This window comes from Herpailurus yagouaroundi, unplaced genomic scaffold (assembly GCF_014898765.1).
Source record: "Herpailurus yagouaroundi ecotype Mexico unplaced genomic scaffold, PumYag 28, whole genome shotgun sequence".
In the NCBI taxonomy this organism is placed as follows: domain Eukaryota; kingdom Metazoa; phylum Chordata; class Mammalia; order Carnivora; family Felidae; genus Herpailurus; species Herpailurus yagouaroundi.
This window is the reverse complement of record NW_024412376.1, coordinates 4,973,170-4,997,091: the sequence shown is the minus strand read 5'-3', so window position 1 is coordinate 4,997,091 and position 23,922 is coordinate 4,973,170. Positions and strand designations below refer to the sequence as shown.

General features: G+C 34.9%; 1 protein-coding gene across 1 annotated transcript in view; it reads left to right on the top strand.

Annotated features, from left to right (window-relative positions):
* LOC121039933 (A disintegrin and metallopeptidase domain 3-like) overlaps positions 1–23,922 on the top strand; it is a 143,698-nt gene that overhangs the window by 56,358 nt on the left and 63,418 nt on the right. Inside the window, exons 7-11 of the mRNA XM_040490388.1 lie at positions 3,894–3,965; positions 4,202–4,368; positions 5,952–6,033; positions 8,181–8,317; positions 19,832–20,018. Coding sequence (XP_040346322.1) covers positions 3,894–3,965; positions 4,202–4,368; positions 5,952–6,033; positions 8,181–8,317; positions 19,832–20,018 — 645 coding nt within the window. The remainder of the gene's footprint in view (positions 1–3,893; positions 3,966–4,201; positions 4,369–5,951; positions 6,034–8,180; positions 8,318–19,831; positions 20,019–23,922) is intronic.

The following is a 23,922-nucleotide window of genomic DNA, read 5'->3' as shown; positions in this document are numbered from 1 at the left end:
ATGTACATAGATGTACATGTACATGTACATGTACAAAGATGTACATACATCTGTATCCATTAATAAATAATGGATGCTTGGTCTCTTTCCATAACTTGGCTATTGTTCCCAATGATGCTATAAGCTTCAGGGTGCATGTATCCCTTTGAATCAGTATTTTTGTATGCTTTGAGTAAATATCTAGTGGTGCAATTGCTAAGTCATCAGGTAGTAGTATTTTAACTGTTTGAAGAGTCTCCATACTGTTTTTTCAGAGTGACTGAGCCAGTTTGCATTCACTCTGACAGTGTAAGAGGGTTCCCCTTTCTCTGCATGCTTGCCAACACCTGTTATTTCCTAATATTTTAATTTCACCTATTCTGACAGGTGTGGGGTGGTATCTCATTGTGGTTTTGATTTGTATTTCCCTGTTGATCATTGATGTTAAGCATGTTTTCATGTGTCTTGTTAGCCATCTGTATGTCTTCTTTGGAAAAATGTCTATTCATGTCTTCACCCATTATGTAACTGGATTTTTTTGGGAGGCGTTGAGTTTGATAAAAGTTCTTTATAGATTTTGGATACTAACCCTTTATCAGATAGGTCATTTGCAAATACCTTCTCCCGTTCCATAGAATGCCTTCTAGTATTATTGACTATTTACTTCCCTGTGTAGAAGCTTTTTACCTTGATGAGGTTTCAATAGTTCATTTTTGCCTCCAAGATGTGTCTAGTAAGAAGTTGCTACAACCTATGTCAAAGAGGTTGCTATCCGTCTGTCTGTGTTCTCCTCTAGGATTTTGATGGTTTCTTGTCTCACACTTAGATCTTTCTTCCATTATAAATTTAGTTTTGTGTAGGGTGTAAGAAAGTGGTCCAGTTTCATTCCTCTGCTTGTTGCTGTTCATTTTACACAATACCATTTGTTGAAGAGATTGTTTTTCTCCCCCATTGGATATACTTTCCTGCTTTGTCTAAGATTAGTTGACCATATAGTTTATTCTTTTTCTTGTGGGCTCCTATCATACCAATGTTACTATCCTTTAAGAAGTCACTGAGTTCCCAAGTCTACATTCATGATCCAGCACCTTTCAATCCCTCTTATTTTCAGCTTCATTATTTTCCATAATATCATGTTTCATCATTTGTTCTTTCCTCTGATTCTTCCATCCTTGTGCTCATTACATCCAATTGGTTTCACATCAGTTACAGTATTTTTTTTTTCATTCTGAAGTTTTTAGGTCTTTTATCTCTATAGAAAGGACTCCCTGTGTCTTTTATGCTTTTCTCAAGCCTAGCTAGTATCCTTATGACTGTTGTTTTTAAATTCTGAGTCAGACATATTATTTATATCTGTTTCAATTAGATCCCTGATCATGACCTTTTCTTGTTCTTTCTTTTGGGATGTGTTCCTCCATCTTGGCATTTTTGTCTAGGTCTGTCTTATCCTGTGTGTTAGGAAAGCCTCTTATGTTTCCTGCTCCTGGAAGTAATCACTTTATTAAGAAGAGGTCATTTACTGTCCAGGGCCTGATGCATCAGGAAGTGTTTCTGGCATATGATGTGTGCACTTTGCTGCTGTGTTTGGTTGCCCTTTCCTTCCGTTCATTTCTTGGCAGAGCTTTTCCTTGCCTGCAGTGGGGAGTGTTTGGACCTCGTTCAGAGTGTGGCGAGTTTTAAAAGCTGTATTGAAAAGAGGCCTGATCCTATTTCCACTAGAGCTCTCTCTCTCTCTCTCTCTCTCTCTCTGTCTCTCTCTGTCTCTGTGTGTCTGCCTGTCTCTCTCTCTCTCTTTCTCTCCTCTCTCTCTCTGAAATCAGGGATCCTTCCCCTCTGCAGCACCCATGATTCTGATCCCCCCCCCACCAGCCAAATCACATCTCTGCACCTCCTACCCTACAAAATATGGCCTCTTCTCTCCCTAGTCAGGCAGTTTGTTCTGAAGGTCCTCAGATAGATTTCTTGGGTGTTCAGAATGATCTGATATTTATATAGCTTTTTCCAAAGGAGGAGATAAGCATAGTGCCCCCAAGGGCTGCTAATTAAATCTAAATAGCCTTTTTTTCTTTCTCCATTTAGCTGGATACTCTTACTATTCCAGTAAGAACAGAAGGCATTTTCAATGCAAATGACATGCAAAACAAAACAAAGAAACCCCGAAACAACTACAAAAAATTCCAAGAGTTCCTTAAAATATGCTATGATTAGTATTTCTTCTTTTATGTTTGGTTTATCTGTCTTAAATTTTGAAGTATAGCTTTGTAAACAGAATATTGATAGGTCTTTTTTTTTCTCTGCTCAGATAATCTCTGCCTTTGCAAACTCTTGTGTTTACGGTTAATTTGTCTGCTTGATCTATGAATGATTAAGAGAACTATGTAAAAATTCCTATGATAGTCAATTTCTATTTATAATTTTAATTTTATTTTATACATTTTGTTGCTATGCTATTAGTTATAGTCAAATTTAAAATGCTTTCATGTTTCCTGATAATTGAATATTTTTATCAATGCATTGTAATAATTATTATGTCCATTTTTTGCTTTGTTTTTTCATATTAATGTAACTTATATTAAGTAATATAACTATCATATAATATACGCTTTTTGTCTATTATTTTACTTGTATATATTTTCATGCTTTGACTCTTAATATCTCTATGTACTTATAATTTAGAGGTTTTTATTTTAATTTGCACATAGTAGATTTTAATAGTCTCTGTCATTTGCCTACTATTTGGTCTGTTGATAATTTGTGATTATTGACATATATGGTTTTATTTCCATACTCATATTTTTTATTTCCTTTGTCTCGCTTTTCATATTTTCAGTTATGTAAAGGATCAGTCACCTTCACTCATACCACCCATGCTGCACTGTGTAAATATACAGTATCATTTATTGTGAAAGTTTATATACAGAGAAATAGCAAAGTATAAATAGTATTTATTTTATTACAAAAAATTTTAATGATATTTATTTTTGAGACAGAGAGAGGGAGAGAGACAGAGCACAAGCAGGGGAAGGGCATAGAGAGAGGGAGACACAGAATCCAAAGCAGGCTCCAGGCTCTGAGCTGTCAGCACAAAGCCTGAAGCGGGGCTCAAACTCAAGGGCCATGAGATCATGACCTGAGCCAAAGTCAGGCACTTAACCAACTGAGACACTCAGGCGCCCCATAAATAGTCTTTAAAGACCTAGGAGGATAACATCTTTTGGCCATATCAGAGAACTCTATCCATCACATTTGATTTTCTGTTAGTAGTCTTCTATAGATTTGTTGGAAATTATTGAAGATACCAAGTTGCCAATTTTATGTTTTCAGCTAACACCTACGAATGTGTGCACACATAATTAGAAATATTTAGAGAAAATATGATTTCTGTTTCTTTGAATGGACATATTCTTGAAATTATTCACTATTATGGCCCTCAGAGCTCTGTGTTTAGAAAGTACACTCCTTATCCAGGATATACAGTCATGTCATCTTATTTGGATGAAGGCAGATGATGGCAGCATACTATAGCAGAAAAAAAAAAGACAGTAGTTTAGTTAGTTGGAGACTTGAGTTCTGCTTCTTATCCTTTTGACTATTTTCTGTATATGTAAGAGATGATCACAATCTTCTTACTTTAAGGTTACATTCTCTTACATTCTGTATATGTAAGAGTTCTGCTTCTTATCCTTTTGACTATTTTCTGTATATGTAAGAGGTAATCACAATCTTCTTACTTTAAGGTTATTGACTAATATGTAAAGTCCCTAGGTTTATGCCTAAAACTTATGAAGCCTTGATAATAATTCTATTTTTCCCTTTCACTTGAGCATTGCATTATTTTAACATTTTGTATCCATTTAAAATGTGTTAGTTTAGTAATTTTCATTAGTGATTAAGAAACAAAATTTGTATTTCAGTTTGATTTAATGGGCTCTGAAGTAGCAGCTGCAACTGAGAAAGTTGTCCATATCGTTGGTGTAATCAACACTGTAAGTATTCATGTTTCATTTAAATAAGAAACATTCCATATTAATGCAGTAATATTGTTTGTATATGTAGCATTTACAGGTTTTTTGAAAGTATAGTCCTACCAACTAGTTTCATCCACCAATGGATTTCATCTCCAAAAAAGTGTAAATTGAATATATATTAGCATTTTGTATAGAGATGTAATGTTATATTTATGATAACCTAAAACTGTATATTATGTATCTTCTGTTTTCAGATATTTTCCCAGCTTAAAGTGACAGTTATGCTAACTTCTTTGGAGCTCTGGTCTGATCAAAATAAGATTTCGCTTAGTGGGGATGCTAATGAAGTACTACAAAGATTTGTGTCATGGAAAGAACAATTTTTGTTTCAGAGGTCCCATGATATGGCATACTTATTAATGTAAGTATCTTATTTTCATTGATATAGGGTTTATCAAATTATTTAATATGTTAGCTATCAATATTATATACAAAATATGTTATGCATTTATGACAAGACACCTCAAAAAAAGATTGTATATATACCGTATTGACAAAAAGAAAAATATAAAAATCTGAAGACAATGTAAGACACTAAGTCATAGTAAGCCATTATTAGAGTAGACTGTTTATCTATGGAAATGTGATAAACTTGAAAATTCAGAAAACCTTGAGATAAGCATGGGGCCTGAGTGATTTTAAAGATTTTTTCAGAGGTAAATAATTGAAACCATTATTTTAACTTTAAATACAAAATACATTAGTTAACAGAATGCAATAGTTGCATATAATGCTGGTTAAAATAATATATCAAAATAGTAATGTGGTTACCATCTGGTATATCTATACTGACCAAAGGAGTAGCTATTTAACTACTTGCACTATTTCTTTCAAGAGTATATATGTTTTTTTGTTTTAATTATTTGATTATTTAGATGCAAATAATAAAAACAGTTCTGAACATCTGAATAATATGCAATAGATTTATAAATCTATTGATGTTTCCTGTGGAATTCAAGGGCAGGTTTAGGGACTCAGGAGCTATAGTAACTAAGGATTGAAATGTATAAGGACACTTTCTACGTTCTATCTCTTTTTTTCTTTTTTCTTTAAAATAATTTTTTTCATGTTTATTTTTGATAGAGAGAGAAAGAGAGAGAGCACAAGCACAAGCAGGGGAGGGGTAGAGAGAGAGAGCGAGACAGAGAATTCGAAGCAGGCTCCAGGCTCTGAGCTGTCAGCACAGAGCCCAATGTGGGGCTCGAATCCACCAACTGTGAGATCATGACCTGAGCCAAAGTCAGAAGCTTAACCGACTGAGCCACCCAGGTGCCCAATCTTTTTTTTCTTAATGAGTCCACTGCATATTCTGTCTCCTTGTCTCCCTGTCCTCCATTCCAACATTTTTTAGATACTGTAGGGGTTCACTATGTGCAAATCATGGAAGTAAGCTATCTTGGCTTGTATGTCTTAGGACTATATCCATCCAGTGATGGCAACAGTGATAATTAATGTTTTGGAAGGATTAAGCACTGCTGGGTTTTGAGCTGTATACCATATAATGTTAAAGTAGACTTTAGAACTTAACTTTGTAGGAACTGTGTAGGAACTGTAGGAACCGTAGGAACCGTAGGAACTGTAGGAAACATAGCTTTAGGGACACCTGGGTAGCTCAGTAGGTTAAGTGTCTGATTTCTGCTCAGGTCATGATCTCATGACGGGTGAGTTCGAGCCTTGCATCAGGCTCTGTGCTGAAGTCTGGAGCCTGCTTGAAGCCTGGAGCCTGCTTCAGATTCTGTGTCTCCCTCTCTCTCTCTGCCTCTCCTCCACTCAGACTCTGTCTCTCTCTCTCTCTCTTAAAAATAAGTAAACATTAAAAAAATTTTTTTAAACAAAGCTTTATTGAGAAATTTAATTCTTAAAAGTCATTAAGTCAGTAATAATTTAAAATGCATTTATTCAGAAGAAAAAGTTTATTATATGAAAATGTATTATTTATTATAGTTATAGGAACCATCTTAATTATGTGGGAGCAACATATCATGGAATGGCATGTAATCCAAAGTTTGCTGCGGGAATTGCTCTGGTATGCATTTTATTCCCATATATTCAGTAATTATCTCATGTATTAAAAGTTAATATCTACTTCAAGAAACAAAATATGTATAGTTTTCTACCATGCTGTTTTGACAAATTTTTATAAAATGCTTTTTTTGTTAGATTTGAAACTCAAATGTTATAATTTTTAGTCTTTCGCTATTGTGGTAAAATACACATACCATAAAACTACCATTGTTGCTAGTTTTAAGTGTACAATTCAGTAGTACTAAGGTAAGTTCACATTGTTGTAAAACAGATCCCCAGAACTTTTCATCTTACTTACATAAATATTCGTACTTTTTGACCAACATGGTCCTATTTTCCACTTCCTATTTCCAATCTAGCCCCCAGAATCCACCATTCTATTCTGTTTCTGTGAGTATGACATTTTTAGATTCCACATATAAGAGAGATCATATAATATTTGTCTTTTTGTGTCTGGCTTATTTCACTTTGCATAATTTCATCCAAGTTCATCTATGTTGTTGAAAATGGCAGGGTTTCATTCTTTTTATGGCTGAATAATATTCATACAAATACATATATATGACATTTTTTATACATTTATCTGTCAATGGACACTTAGGTTATTTCCATACCTTGGCTACTGTGAGTAATGCTGCATGAATAGGGGAGTGCAGATAGCTCATCAATATATTGATTTTAATTATTTTGGGTATATACCCAGAAGTCGGTATTTGCTACATCATATAGTAGGTCTACTTTTTTTTTTTCAACGTTTATTTATTTTTGGGACAGAGAGAGACAGAGCATGAACGGGGGAGGGGCAGAGAGAGAGGGAGACACAGAATTGGAAACAGGCTCCAGGCTCTGAGCCATCAGCCCAGAGCCTGATGCAGGGCTCGAACTCACGGACCGTGAGATCGTGACCTGGCTGAAGTCGGACGCTTAACCGACTGCGCCACCCAGGCGCCCCTAGGTCTACTTTTAATATTGTGAGGAACCATCATACTTATTTCTAGGATGATTGAAACAGTTTATAATTCTACCAAAAGTTCACATTTTATATTAATCACATCTTTATCAACACATTATCTTCTGTTTTTGTTCTTGTTTTTTAATAGCAGCTATCCTAACTGGTATGAAGTGATATTTCATTGTGGTTTTGATTTGCACTTCTATGATTACTAGTGATATGAGCATATTTTCATATGCTTTTTGCTTTTTGCATATTATCTCTGGAGAAATGTCTATTCAAGTGCTTAGTCTATTTTTTTTTTTTTTTTTTTACCATATAATCCAGCAGTTTTCCTCTTTGGCATTTCCCAAATGACTTGAATACTTATGTTCACATGAAAACCTGTATATGAATGTTTATAGTAGCTTTATTCATAATTGCTAAAAATTGGAAGCAACCACGATATCCTTTAATACATGAATGGATAAACAAACTGGAGTAAATTGATATAAAGGAATACTGTCCAATTTTTAAAAATGAGCCATCAAGCCATGAAGACATGGAGAAAAATGCGTAGTGGCTAGTGAGAGAAGCCAATCTGAAAAGGCTACATCCTGTGTATTCTGAAAAAGGAAAAATTGGAGTGGTAAAAAGATTACCGGTTGCTGGGGGTTTGTGTCTTGGTGACATCATTACTTTCCAAGTGTTTTTTTGAAGACAAAAATGCTACCTGCAAGTTGTCATTGTATTCTGTCTTTAAAAAAAATTAATTTGGCTCTCTCCCAAAAACATTTCTGAAGTCAAAACTGATTGAAAATTCAACCCTTAAGAATCTGTTTATTTTTCTAAGTGTTCATTGAAAAGTAATATAGTTACTGAAACAATGCATTCTCTTCTAAAATTTTGTTAAAGCTTATTGAAATATAATATGTAATAAAACCATATGGTAGCATTAATCTTATTTTGTCATATATCAGTGCTATTTGGATTCAACATACTACAACCCAAAAAGAAAAACAAAATTTGCCATTTTTTTTTCTAATTTTCCATAGTCCTAAGAAAATAGTGATATTTGGCATAGTAGTTTCTTAAATTTGTATTTGAATTTAGGTTATATGGCCAAAAAGAAAAGATCAAGGGGGTAAAAAAAAAATGCCTCCTGTCAAGAAACAGAAAAAACAATTCTGTTTTGTTTTGTTTTGTTTTGCATTTAGTATCCGCAGATGATAACTTTAGATGCATTTTCAGTTGTTATGGCACAGTTGCTTGGAATTAATCTGGGATTAACATACGATGAGATCTACAATTGTTACTGCCCAGGAACTACATGCATAATGAATCCTGAAGCAATGTAAGATTTTATTTTTTATCAAATTTGTGTCTTCTTTTGGGAATTGTTTGTAGTAGTCACTGATGTATAATCTCTTGCAATACAACTTGAGTAAGAATATTTTTATTAAATACATAAGGTGCTTGTTTAAACTTATTTAAAGCGGAGTATTTCATATTGTAGAAAATGTGCTTAATATTTCTACATTCAATGTTACACAGAAAGTGAATGTTGATGATTACCTTCTGGGGGTTTACCACACTCTTGAGGTGAAATTCATTCAACTAACAATATTATGTAATAATCATCACAGTAATCACTGTGTTGCAGGGATTGTATTAGTCTTACAAATGGTTAACAAGATAGATATGTCTTAAATATCTTAGTCTATCAGGGTCTAAAAATTAAAAATTAGGCACAAGAATAAACAAAGAATAAACTAAGCTTATGCCAAGAAGGAAATAAATAGGGAATACATTTGAAGAAGAAACTTTCTGATAAAGGAAAGTTTTCCTGAGGAAACAGTTATGAGGGAAATTAATCTGGTCATGTATGTAAAGAGCTTGTTGAAAACTTTTCAGGGCCAGCAAATGAAGTGATATTCGAATAGCAAGTAGATTGAAAAGCTCAAAAGACTAGAATAAGGAAATTGGGGGGAAGGATAAAAATGAAAAAGAAAATGGCTGGGACTATAAGGAAGAATGTTTTAGCCCTTGGGGAAAGAAAGTAAAATGCAATGAGACTAAAGCATAACAAGTCAGGGAAATAAGTCAGGCGGTGATTCAGGAATGTATGAAAGAGCCTGATTATGTAATCATAATGAAGAGTTGGAGTTTTACCATAAATGTTAACAAAACACATTTTAAATTGATTTATGCAGTATGGATAGTAAAATTACCTTAAAATGAATATAAAATATATCAGAGGGAACAACTATATAGTAATATTTTGGAGATGATTCTCATTAATACAATATATCAAGATTGAGAGGGAAAAAGATATGAAGAATTATTTGTAGGCTTTTAAATATCACAATTATTAACAGATATTGAAAAAGGCAATTATTTAGGAAAAGAGAAGTCTTAAGGGCAGTTTATGTTAATTTGGGGATTCTGAGTTATCAGAGTTAAATACACAGTTATACAGGTTCTGATCTCAGAGGACAAGGAATTTGGAATGTGTGAGCCATCAATTTATTGATGGAAGTTAAAACCATGAACAGAATATTTTCAAAGAAGTTGAAAGAGTGATGAGAGAGGTGCCTTAAGATTTAGCTTTGTGTCCTTTCGTATTTACAGGCTGAGTAATTGAGGAAAACCAGTGATATGTAGTGAGAAAGGAAAGAAGAAAATATTAGAACAAGAACCAAAATGGAATGGAGTTTTACCTAGGGAAGAATATGTTGTAAGAATAAGGGAGAGGATGGAAATCAAATGGTAAAAAGTGTCAGCATGGTATTTTAGCCTCCCACAAAATGGTATTTTATTCTCTCAAAAATACAGAGTGAAACTTGGAAAATAAACAAAAAAATAAAAGCACAAGTTTCCCAAATTGAAATGCACTAAAAATACCACAAGGTATTTCTCTCCAAATAACTGGATATGAGGATCACCTAAAGGTGCACAGAGGAGAGACTGTTCCCTCTTCTTGGAACACATCTGTGAGAGGTGGCATTCACAGAGATGCCTCTCCAGGGACACAAGAGTTGGTGTCCCTGGAGAGGTGCCATTTCCTCACCTGTTCCTCAGCATAAACACAGAGACACCTGCTGAGGGGGGGCTAACCTGAATGGACACTGGCCGTTTAGGCTGCTTGCTTCAAATCTCATGTCCCTGTGCTCTCATGTGACTGCCTTTCACGGTAAATCTGCATCCATCCCAACATAGCCAGACCTTCCCCCAGGAGACCAGCACAGTATCCCACCATAGCACACCCCTAAAGTTTGGAGTTTTAAAAGTCAGCAGCTTGGCTGGGATAGAGCTGCACTGTGTGGCTCCAGACAAGCAAGCAACCCAGAGACAGTGTGAAGACAGCAACCTGAAAAATGGCTGGGACATAGGAGGAGAAATTATTCACTCTTCCGAGAGTACTTCCCTGAGAGCAGCAGCATGGAGACCCCTCTCTGAGGACAGAGGAGCTGGCTGGTGCCATTTCCCTCTTCTGTCTCTTACCAGCCTCAATAAACAGCACAGCTCCAATACTGGCTGCCTAACCTGCAAGTCCCACCCTCCTGTGCTCTGCTGCTACTGCTTTTCTCAGGCAAGGGTGCCTGAGAACCAGTGCAGCAGTCCCCTTCCCCAGAACACCAGCAGAAACACCTGCATGCACCACATCTCCCAAACACAGTTTTACAAGGCTTCAATTCTAGTGGAAGTAGCCTCAAGTCTCATTTACCAAGCTGACTAGAGCACACTTAGTTAAAACTCACCAGTCTGGTCAGGGTCCAAACACTCCCCACTATAGGCTAGGAAACCTTTTGCAGAGGATTGGCCTGAAGGATAGAGCAACCAAAACACAGCAGCACAGTGCACACAGAACACACCAGAGACATTCCCTGAAGTGCCAGCTCTTGGGCACTATATGACCTTTTCTTCATAAAGCCATTACTCTCAGGAGCAGGAAGCATAACAGGTTTCTCTAACACACAGAAGAAGAGACTTAGACAAAATAACAAGACAGAGGAATTCATCCCAAAAGATAGAACAAGAAAGGTCACAGCCAGAGATCTAAGAGAAATTATCTCTCTCTTTATCTATCTATCTATCTATCTATCTATCTATCTATAATATGCTTGATGGAGAATTTAAAGCATCAATTATAAGCATACTCGCTGGGCTTGAGAAAAGAATGGATGATATCAGGGAAGCCCTTTCCACAGAGAGAAAAGAATTTTAAAAAATCAGAAATAAAAAATGGAATAACTGAAATTCAAAACAGATTGGATGTAATGACTACAAGGATGGACAAAGTAGAGGAATGAGTAAGTGATACAGAATATAAAATAATGGAAAAGAATGAAGCTGAACAAGAAGGAGAAGGCTTATTTGAGGAAATAAAAGCTGAAAACTTTCCTAATCTGGGGAAGGAAACTTCCCTAATCTGGAATCCAAATCCAGGAGGTACAGAGAACTCCCATCAAAATCAACAAAAGCAGGCTAACACCAAGACATATTGTAGTTAAATTTGCAAAATATAGTGATAAAGAAGACATCCTAAAAGCAGCAAGGAAAAAGAAGTCCCTAACTTACAATGGAAGACACATAACTCTAGCTGCAGATCTCTCCTCAGAAACATGGCAAACTAGAAGGGAGTGTCATGATATATTTAATGAGCTGAATGAGAAAAATCTGTAGCCAAGAATACTCCATCCATCAAGGCTATAATTCAGAATAAAGAGTTTCCCAGACAAACAAAAAACTAAAGGACTTGTGACCCTTCATCCAGCCCTGCAAAAATATCAAAGGGGACTCTTCGAGTGGGAAGGAAAGACAAAATGGACAAAGACTGGAAAGGAACAGAGAAAATCTCCAGAACTAATGACAAAACAAGTAATAAAAAGGCACTAAATACATATTTTTCAATAATTACTCTGAATGTGAATGGACTAAATGCTATAATCACAAAACATAGGGTATCAGACTGGATAAAAAACAAGCTCCATCTATATGCTGTCTGCAAGAGACTCATTTTGGACCTAAGGACACCTGCAGACAGAAAGTGAATGGCTAGAAAACCATTTGTCATGCAAATGGAAGTCAAAAGAAAGCTGGAGTAGCAATATCAGACAAACTACATTTTAAATCAAAGACTGTAACAAGGGATGAACAAGGGCATTATATCATAATGAAGGGAACTATCCAACAAGGTCTAATAATAGTAAATAGTAAATCTCATGCTCCCAATGTGAAAGCACTCAATCAATAAAAATAGCAAATATAGATGAATCCATTGATAATAATACAATAATAGTAGGGGAATTTAACACTCCACTTATACTGATGGGCAGATCATCTAAGCAGAAAATCAACAGAGAAACAATGGCTTTGAATGACACAATGGGCTAGCTGGATTTAACAGATATATTCAGAATATTTCATCCCAAAGCAGGAGAATACACATTCTTTTTGAGTCCACATGGGACATTCTCTGGAATAGATCACATACTAAGTCACAAATCAGGCTTAACAAATATTAAAAGAATGACATCATACCATGCACATTTTCTGATCACTATGCTATGAAACTTGAAGTCAACCATAATAAAAAATTTGGAAAGACTACAAATACATGAAGGCTAAAGAACATCTTACTAAAGAATGAATGGGTCAACCAGGAAATCAAAGAACAAATTAAATAATACATGGAAACAATGAAAATGAAAACACAACAGTCCAAAAAATTTTAGATGTAGCACCAGTGGTCCTAAGAGGGAAGTATATGGCAATGCAGGCCTACCTCTGGAAGTAAGAAAAATCTCAAGTAATAATCTCAAATCTTATCCTTATACTTAAAGGAGCTAAAGAAAAAATAACAAATTAAGCCTAAAGCCAGCAGAAGGAAGAAAACAGTAACGATTAGGACAGACATAAATGATACAGAAGCCTAAAAAAAATAGAACAGATGATGAAATCAGGAGCTGGTTCCTTGAAATAATTAAAAAAATTGATAACCCCCTAGCCAGACTTATCAAGAAGAAAAGACTCAAATAAATAGAATCACAAATGAGAGAGTAGAAATAACAGCCAAGACCATAGAGAAACAAATTTATAAAAGAATATTATGAAAAATTATATGCCAACAAATTGGACAACCTGGAAGAAATGTATAAACTTTTAGAAACATATAAACTACAACTGAAACAGGAAGAAATAGAAAACTTGACATGATTAGCAGCAAAGAAATGGAATCAGTATTCAAAAATCTCAGGACAAACAAAAGTCCAGGGCCAGATGGCTTCACAGGTAAATTCTATCAGACATCTAAAGAAGATTAATACCTACTCTCTCAAACCATTCCAAGATATAAAAAACAAAGGAAAATTTACAAACTCATTTCAGCAGGCCAGCATTAACTTGAATCAAAAACCTGACAAAAGACTCCAGTATAAAGGAGATTTACAGGCCAATATTGAAATGAAATGGATAAAAAAAATTCTCATAAGGTACTAGCAAACTGAATGATAGTACATTAAAAGAATCATTCACCATGATCAAGTGGGATTTATTCCTGGGCTACAAGGGTGGTTCATACTTGCAAATCAGTCAACATGATACACCATATTAATAAAAGATAGGATAAGAAACATATGACCATATGTGAAAAACCCATTGCTAATATCCTCATTAAGGGAAACCTGAGATCTTTTCCTGTAAGGTCAGGAACAAGATGGGGATGTTCACTCTCACCATTGTTATTTAACATAGTACTGGAAGTCCTAGCCTCAGCAATCAGACAACAAAACATAATAAAAGGCAAGGAAGAAGTCCAACTTTCGCTATTTACAGATGGCATGATAATCTATATGGAAAACACAAAAGACTCCACCAAAAATTGCCAGAACTGATAAATGAATTGAATAAGTGGCAGGATACAAAATCAACATAGAGAAATCTGTTGAATTTCTATACACCACTAATAAAGTAGCAGGAAGAGAAATCAAGCAATCGATCCCATTTACAACTGCACCAAAAATCCTAAGATAACTTAGAATAAACTTAACCAAAGAGGGAAAAGATCTGTACTCTGAAAACTTTTGTAAAACACCGATGAAAGAAATTGAAGATGACACAAGGAAATGGAAGATCACTCCATGCTCATGGATTGAAAGAACAAATATTGTTAACATGTTTATATTACCCAAAGCAATCTGCAATTTTAATTCAATCCCTATCAAAATACCAACAGCATTTTTCACAGAGCTAGAACAAACAATCCTGAAATTTGTATGGAACCTCAAAAGACCCCAAATAGACAAGAATCTCGAAGAAGAAAAGCAAAGCTGGAACTATCACAATTTTGGACGCCAAGTTATGTTACACTCCTGTAGTGATTAAGACAGTATGGTACTGGTACAGAAAAAGAATCAGAGATCAGGAGAACAGAATAGAAAACCCAGCAATGGACCCAAAATTATATGGTCAACTAATTTTTGATAAAGCATGAAAGAATATCCAATGGAAAACACACAGTGTCTTCAACAAATGGTGTTGGGAAAACTGGACAGCAATATGCAGAAGAATGAAACTGCACCACTTTCTTACACCATACACAAAAATAAATTCAAAATGGATAAGGGACCTAAATGTTAGACAGGAAACCATCAGAATCCTAGAGGGCAACACAGGCAGCAACCTCTTTGACATCAGCTGTAGCAACTTCTTATTAGATGTGTCTCCTGAGACAAGGGGAACAAAAGCAAAAATGAAATATTAGGACTTTATCCAGATAAAAATCTTCTGCACAGGGAAGGAGCACTCAATAAAAGTAAAAGACAATGTTTGGAATAGGAGAAGATATTTGCAAATGACATATCTGATGAAGAGTTAGTATCCAAAATCTATAAAGAACTTATTAAGCTCAACACCCAAAAAGCAAATAATCCAGTTAAACAATGGGAAGAAGTCATGAATAGATCTTTTTCCAAAGAAGATAAGATGGCTAACAGACACAAGAAAAGAATCATCTGAGAAATGCAAATCAAAACTACAATGAGATACCACCTCACACCAGTCAGAATGGCTGACGTTAACAACCCAGGAAGCAACAGGTATTAGTAAGGATGAGGAGAAAGTCCCACTGTTGGTGGGACTGAAAACTGGTGCAGCCACTCCAGAAAACAGTATGGACCTTCCTCAAAAATTAAAAATAGAACTACCATGTGATCCAGCAATTGTACTACTGGGTATTTACCCATAGGATCCAAAAGACTGATTTGGATAAAAAAGAAGAGTTGTCAACATGGTGGAGAAGTAGGGGATCCGAAGTTCCTTCTTCCCTCAAACACAGTAGTGTTGAGGCCAGCGGACTTGGAATTCCAAGAGTCCAGGCTTCAGAGTCACAGAGACATCTCCAGGGGCCCACGGAGACAACTTGGCAGGCCATAGGTGCATGATTGTGAACTGGGAGAGATAAAACAGGTGGCATAGGCACAGAGAGGAGGGATCCTCTTTTATGGAGAGACAAAAGGAAGAGAAAGAGAGGGTGTGGAAGTGTAGGATTGTATTTGGACAAGAGAAAAACCATGGACTGGAGATCGGAAAAAAACGGAGAAAGATCCAATTTCTAACTGCAGGGCTTTCTCGGAACTGGGACTGGCTGCCCTGTTCATGCGCCTGGGAGGAGGGGAGCTAGCCCTGGGCTTGGTAACTAGCTCAGAGGCGCAGTCCGCAGTGGGAGAAAGCAATCCCCTCCCTGGAGTGCTGGGGGAATAAGGTATATAGCCATTCTAAGGACAAAGGACCCTGCCTGCGCCCGCCAGCCAGAGGCCCATTATAGGCAGGGCACTTCCCCAGAACCTGGGTGTGCAGAGCAAGATCTTTTAAGACGTCAGAGTTTGAATTCCAGTCAAGTGCCTAGTAGGCGTGGGAGACTGTGGAGCGGGGCAGGGGGAAGCAACCTGCTCTCACCTATGCAGCACTGTGAGGACAGCCTGGGGGGAGGGGGACACCTCAGGGGACGGTGTCACCATTTTTCTCCTCATCACCAAAAAGGTGGGGCTTCAGGGTACCAAGGGGCCCACAGTGGAGGCAGGTCGCCTACACCAAACCACACCCCTGTGGACATGGTAACTAGCTATCTATTGGAGTGGGATTGATGCTGACCAATCAGACAGCCCTCTTCCAGATCAGTGCAGCCACTGGTTCTGAGGCACCCAGGGTTTTGCATTTTTTAATTTAATTCTTGGTCAATTCTATATATTTTTTTCTTCTTCTTCTTCCTTTTCTTCCTCTTATATTTCCCTTCTCTAGTCTGGTTATTCTGGTTGTATAAGCAGACATATTTAATATGTTCTCTTTACACCTGTTCTGTATCTCCTTATTCTTTATTTTCCTCTCTCTCTAGATTAAACCATATAGTTTCTCTGCCTGGTCTATTTTATTTTATTTTATTTTATTTTATTTTATTTTATATTTTATTTTATTTTATTTTATTTTATTTTATTTTATATTTTTCCCCACCCCAGTCATTTCTCTCTTTGTATGGGATAAGGCTTCTTCCACCACCACCACCATCCCCTTTTTTTAAAAAAATTGTTTTTCCCAAGGTTACTTCAATGAACAAATCAAAGCACACCTGGTGGAGGGTTCAAACCACCACTACAAGTAGGGAGATATGGCAACCAGAGTCACAACAACAGACAGCATGTAACACACTGCAAAAATACCTCCTGATGGGCCAGGCCTTGGACAATGTATGACCCCTCTTTAATATCATAGTGCTTGCCAGTTCAGGACACATAACAAGCTATTAAAACATATAAGGGAAAGAAAACTAGCCAAAATGATAAAACAGAAGAATTCTCAAAAGAAATTCCAAGAAGAAATGACAGCTAAAGAATTGCTCTAAACAGATATAAGCAATATATATGATCAAGCATTTAGAATAATAGTCATAAATTTAATCCCTGGGCTTGAAAAAAGCATAGAAGTTAGCAGAGAATCTATTGCTGCAGAGATCAAGGAACTGAAAAATAGTCATGACAAATTAAGAAATGTAAATGAGGTGCAGAATAAACTAGATGCAGTGACAGTGAGGTTGGAAGAGGCAGAGGTGAGAATAAGTGAAATAGAAGACAAAATTATGGAAAATGATGAAGCTGAGAAAAAGAGAGATAAAAAGTACTATACCATGAGGGGAGAATTAGAGAACTAAATGGTTCAATGAAGGGTAATAATATCCATATTATAGGAGTTCCAGAAAAAGAAGAGAGAGAAAGGGGCAGAAGGTTTACTTGAACAAATTATAGCTGAAAACTTCCCCAATCTGGGGAAGGAAGCAGACATCCAAATCCAGGAGACATAGAGAACTCCCTTCGGACATAACAGGAATAGGTCTTCTCCATGACGTATTATAGTGAAACTGGCAAAATACAAAGACAAAGGATTCTGAAAGCAGCTAGGAATAAACAGGCCTTAACCTAAAAGGGTAAACACATAAGGTTAGTAGTAGAACTTTCCACTGAAACTTGGCAGGCCACAAGATAGTGGCAGAAAATATTCAATGTACTGAATAGGAAAAATATGCAGCCAAGAATCCTTTATCCAGCAAGGCTGTCATTCAGAGTAGAAGGAGAGATAAAGGCTTTCCAAGACAAACAAAAACTGAAGGAGTTCATGACCACTAAACTAGCCCTGCAAGAGATCCTAAGGGGGACTCTGTGAGTGGAATGCTGCAAAGACTACAAAGGTCCAGAGATACCATCGCAAGCATGAAACCTACAGATAACACAATGACACTAAATCCATATCTTTCAATAATAATGGATGAAATACTCTGATGTAAATGGTGTAAATGCTCCAATCAAAAGACATAGGGTATCAGAATGGATAAAAAAATGGATTAAAAAAAAAAAACAAGATCCATCTATATGCTGTCTACAAGAGACCCATTTTAGACCTGAGGATACCTTCAGATTGAAAGTGAGGGGATGGAGAACTATTTATCATGCCACTGGAAGTCAAAAGAAATCTGGAATAGCCATACTAATATCAGACAAACTGGATTTTAAACTAAAGGTTGTAACAAGAGATGAAGAAGGGCATTATATCACAATTACAGTGTCTATCCATCAAGAAGAGATAACGATTATAAATGTTTATGCACCTAATTTGAAAGCACCCAAATATATACATCAATCACAAACATAAGCAATCTTATTGATAAGAATACAATAATTGCAGGTGATGTTAATATTCCACTTACAACAATGGACAGATCATCTAGGCAGGAAATCAATAAAGAAACAATGGCCCTGAATGATACACTGGACTAGATGGACTTGACAGATAAATTCAGAACTTTTCGTCCAGAAGTAGCAGAATACACATTCTTCTCGAGTGCACATGGAACATTCTCTGAGATCACATACTGGATCACAAGACTGATTTCAAGGGATACATGCATACCCTGATGTTTCTAGCAGCATTCTAGACAAATTATGAAAAGAGCCCAAATATCCATTGATTGATGAATGGATAAATATGTGAGATAGATATATATATATCTATATCTATATATATATATATATTAGAATATTATATATATATATATTAGAATATTACCCAGCCATAAAAAAGAATGAGATCTTTCCATTTACAATGATATGGATGGACCTCGAGGGTATAATGCTAAGCAAAATAAGTCAGTCAGAGAAAGACAAATTCAATATGATTTCCTTCATGTGGAATTTGAGAAATAAAACAGATGAACATGGAGAAAAAAGAGACAAAGCAGAAGAAAGACTTTTAAGTATAGAGACTATAGAGAACAAACTGAGGGTTGTTGAATGGGAGGTTGGGCTAAATGGGTGATAGGTATTATGGAGGGCACTTGTGATGAGCACTGGGTGTTGCATGTAAGTGATGAATCATTAAATTCTATATCAGAAACCAATAATACACTACATGTTAACTAAGTGGAATTTAAATAAAATTTTAAATTTTAAGAAACTGAAAAAAATACATGTAATTATTGACTCTCAACTGGATCTTTTTGCTATAAAGTGCCAATATTTTGATGAAGGGTAAATTTGGATGACATCTGAAGATTAGATATTAGTAATGCATAATTATTTCCTGATTTTGAAAGATTTTAGAATTAATATCTATGTAAGAATTGTACATTAAAATATTTAGAGTTACTAGGATTGTGTTTGACAACTTATTCCTCATTGTCCCAGGAAAAAAATTTATTCTTTTGGATGATTTTTATGTCATTTCCCTATATTTTAGGTTGTTACAAAATCAAATAAAAAATCATTATATATTACATATAGAAGCACAGAAATATTAACATAGGCAACAAAATAAAAAGAATATAGGGTTTATACATTTTTTGTAATCAATGTTGAGATATTTTAATTGATCAATTTTGTTATCAAAGTAGAAATGCTTGTGATTTTTCACTAACATTTTCAATTATATTTCTTCAGTTTTCTACATAAATTTTCTATTATGTTTCATTTTCTTATAATTAGTGCTTATAATAATGATTATAATTGTGATGTTGGAAGTCATAATGAAAGTAATAATAGGATATGTATAAAGAAAGATTTTTGTGTGGCAAGCATTGTGTTTTAATATATTCTAACTCATGTCACCTTAACTTCCTCTACATGTTCTATTATATTGAGTTACCATAGAAATAAACTTATTGCTGTTATTTATAACTTGTATTAACAATAAAAACACTTCCTTCCTTCTTGGCTCTTTGGTAAGTGAAATATTACAGAATTTATAGTACTTTTCAGTAATTCATAGAGTGTTACTTTGATACTGATTTTATTCCATTTATCTGAAGAATATGATTTACTTTTAGACATTCCCATGGTGTAAAGTATTTTAGCAGTTGCAGCATGGATGAATTTAAGCACAAGGTTTCACAGCCTGAATTTGAATGTCTTCAGAATAAAACAGTTTCAGAAGTGGTTCGCCAAGGAAGAACTGCAATTTGTGGTAATAAAATTGTGGAACCACCAGAACAGTGTGATTGTGGTCTTCCAGAGGTTAGTGACAAACATTAATAATTTATCTAAAGATTTGTTTTTGTGTTTCTCATGTAGTTTTATAAATATAGATGTGATATAGGAGGACTTTCTTTGAAATGCTGAACCATTTTATTAAACATCTAAGATATGGAGGTATGGGGCTTTTGATAACTGACATCCTGAATTTGAAGCATTTGAAGAGTTTAAGTGAGGGGTAAGTGTAGCATGGATTAAAGAGGTAGATTTTCTTTATTATGTAACCATTAATAGCAATACCCACCTTTCTGTATCATAAACATTATTAACATCTATACTAATATCATTACCTCAATCATGTCCTGAATTCCTCCAGAGAGACTGTATTGGTTCATTAAGTTCTTACATGTATGTTGTTGTTTACCTCCTCATCTCCTGATTTCTGTCCTTGCATCTGGGGTAACTTTATTTAACTTAACTTCACAGAATTGGGTTAATAATCCTTGGTTTGTTACTGTTATATTTAAGTATTTGCCATTACCTTTTTTTTTCTTTCAGTTCTTGGTAAGATAGCGAATCTGCATTTTATTATGCCTGTCTTTATATTGCATGTTGATTTTTTGGAATGTCCCATATTTGGTTGAGAAAATGTAAACTCTTGAATTGTTAGAAACTAAATTCTTTTTTTTTTTTTCAAAATTTTTTTTCAACTTTTTAAATTTATTTTGGGACAGAGAGAGACAGAGCATGAACGGGGGAGGGGCAGAGAGAGAGGGAGACACAGGATCAGAAACAGGCTCCAGGCTCTGAGCCATCAGCCCAGAGCCCGACGCGGGGCTCGAACTCACAGACCGCGAGATCGTGACCTGGCTGAAGTCGGACGCTTAACCGACTGCGCCACCCAGGCGCCCCGAAACTAAATTCTATATAACTTGATTACATCATAATTTTTAAGTGATTGCTTCAAATCTTCTGTATGAATCTTATTTACCTGAACTCTTGGCACTTGAGAGATAATATTTATGTTTTCAACTATGCAGTTGGATTTGCCTAATTCTTACTATAGGCTATTCAATTTATGCTATTCAATTTATGTGTTTTGAAGCTTTTTGATATGGTAGAGAATTATGGTGGAGATTGTTATATCTTCCTGGAAATGTAACTTTTATTTTCAAATACTGAATCTCTTTATTCCAGTGTTGCTTTCTGTTTTAAAGTCTATTTAGTCTGACATATCTATATATCTATGCACACACTAGTTTCCCTTAATTAGCATTTCTATGATATTTCTGTATTCTCATTTACTTTTCCTGTACTGTTAAGTTCAAGATCTACATTGGGTTTTAATTTATTATCCTATCTATCTTTTATTTATCAGATTATCCTCTTAAACATTTTTGTGATTAATTTTTGCATATTTTTAATTAACTAAAGTCTATAATTTATTCAGATTTCTTTCTTTTTTTATGTTCAAGTTTGTTTGTTGGTTTATTTATTTATTTATAGAGGGAGGGGAAGAGAGAGAAGGAGAGAGAGATCCTAAGCAGGCTCTGCACCTGTCAGTATGGAGCCTGACTCAAACTCACGAACCATGAGATCATGACCTGAGCCAAAATCAAGTCAGATGCTTAACCAATTGAGCCACCTAGGCATCCCCAGGTTTCTTTTCTTTATACTGAATAGCCTCTTTCTGTGCCAGGATCTTCTCTAGTATACCTCATTACATTTAGGTGTTATGACTCCTTACAGTCCTCCGTACTGCATATTTTTTATAACTTTAGTTGCCCCAAATTTCCATATTTTTATGTTCATTTTGCCACATTTGTTTTTTAATTGAATTTTTGTTCTGTTCATTTCTTTTGATCTGTGTGTTTTGTTTTTCTTTCTTCCTCTATTTAAGCAATTTAGTGGATATATACTTTTTATTTTCCTTTACTGATTATTCTTGCATTTTTGCTATACATATTTAAGTTTTAACCATATCTAGGCCACTTTCAGAATAATGGGGTTTACAATTTACAACCCAATTAACTTACATAACATTTTTATAAATATTGCATTTCTGTCACCTCTGTGCTTTACATTAGAAAATTCCTTATAACTTTTATTCTGAAAATATTTACTTTATTTACCTATCATTTCTTTTGGTTGTTAGGGTTTTTTGCATGTCAAAGTTTCACTGTGAAGAATTTTATTTAAATTATATTCTCTTTCTTAAAATACACATTAGTATTTTTTAGTTCTCCTTAAAGGAAGTTTTCTGCCCACTTTAATGATAAATATTTATGTGATATATAATTGTGAAATACAATACACATGAAATATATGCATGAAAGATGAACAAAGTGTGTAATGGATATATACTTAAAAAGCATCTGAATAATTTGCACTCAGGCCTTATCAACTAAGTTTGAAAGTGATCACTCCTCTTCAGTTTTCAGGAAGAGTTTAGGAGGGTAACATTTAGTTAAATTTTTTGTGAACATTTGGAAGAATTCACCAGTGAAGCCAACTGGACTTGGTCTTATGATTCTTTGGAGTTTTTTGATTACTGACCCTATCTCCTTACTAGTAGTCAATCTATTCATATTTTCTGTTTCTTAATGATTCAGTTTTGGTATATGTATTTCTAGGAAGTTATCCATTTCTACTAAGTTGTTCAATTATGGGCATATAATTTTTCATAGTAGTCTCTTATGAACCTTTGTACTTCATGGTATCAGTTGTAACCTCTCCTCTTCCATTTCTGATTTTATTATGAAACTTATTTTTCTGTTTCTTGGTGAGTCTAGCTAAAACTTTGTCAATATTTTTAATCTTTTAAAAGAATTGACTCTTGGTTTCATTGATCTTTTAGATTGGGATTTCAGCCTCCATTTAATTTACTAACATCTGATTTTTGTTATTTTCTTTTTTCTACTAACTTTGTTCTTCTTTTTCTAGTTCCTATAGGTATAAAATTAAATTGTTTAAAATTTTTTTGTTGTTTGAGGTAGGCCTATATTGCTATGTACTTTCCACTTGGAAATGCTTTTACTGCATCCCATAGATTTTTTTTATGTTGCATTTAAATTTCATTCATTTCAAGGTATATTTTGAGTTTTAAAAAATTTCTTTATTGACTTATTTGTTATTCACTATCATACTATTTTACCACCATATACTGAATTTTTAATTTTTCTAGTTTTCTTTTTGTAATTGATCTCTTGTTTCATACCTTTGTCAGAAAAGATGTTTGATAATGATTTTAGTCTTCTTAAAAGTACTGAGACTTCTTTTCTGGCCAACACATGATCTAAAATGGAGAATTTTCCATGTGCACTTGAGAAAAATGTGTATTCTTGCTGCTTCTGGATGGAATGCTCTGTATATGTCTATTAATTTATCTGGTCAAATGTGTTTTCTTTTATTAGAAAAATAAAGTAGTAATAATTCTAAAATTTCATAAGTCTATGGTAATATATTTTTAAAAGTGTGTGAAATTGTTTTTTTTCCTCTCCAAATTTTTATGTAAACTCCCATTAGTTAACATGCTTCAGTAGTAGAATGTAGTGATTCGTCACTTACATATAAGGCCCAGGAGTCATCACAAGTGCCCACCTTAATAGTCATCACCCATTTAACCCATCCCCCACCCTCCTCCCCTCCAGCAATCCTTAGTTTGTTCTCTATAGTTAAGAGTCTGTTAATGGATTTGCTTCTTTCTTCTTTCCCCTCTATGTTTATCTACTTTATTTTTTAAGTTCGACATGTGAGTGAAATCATTGGAGTGCATGTATCCATTTCTCAGTACCATAATGGACTGTGCTGCAACGCTTAGGAGAGAGGAAAGGGCAGGCCAACTATCATCAGTTCACTGCCACACCTTAACCAACATATATAGCTTTCATTCTATTTGGATGAAACCCTATATCCTTGCTCTGTTTATTTTTGAAGGAAGGTGCCA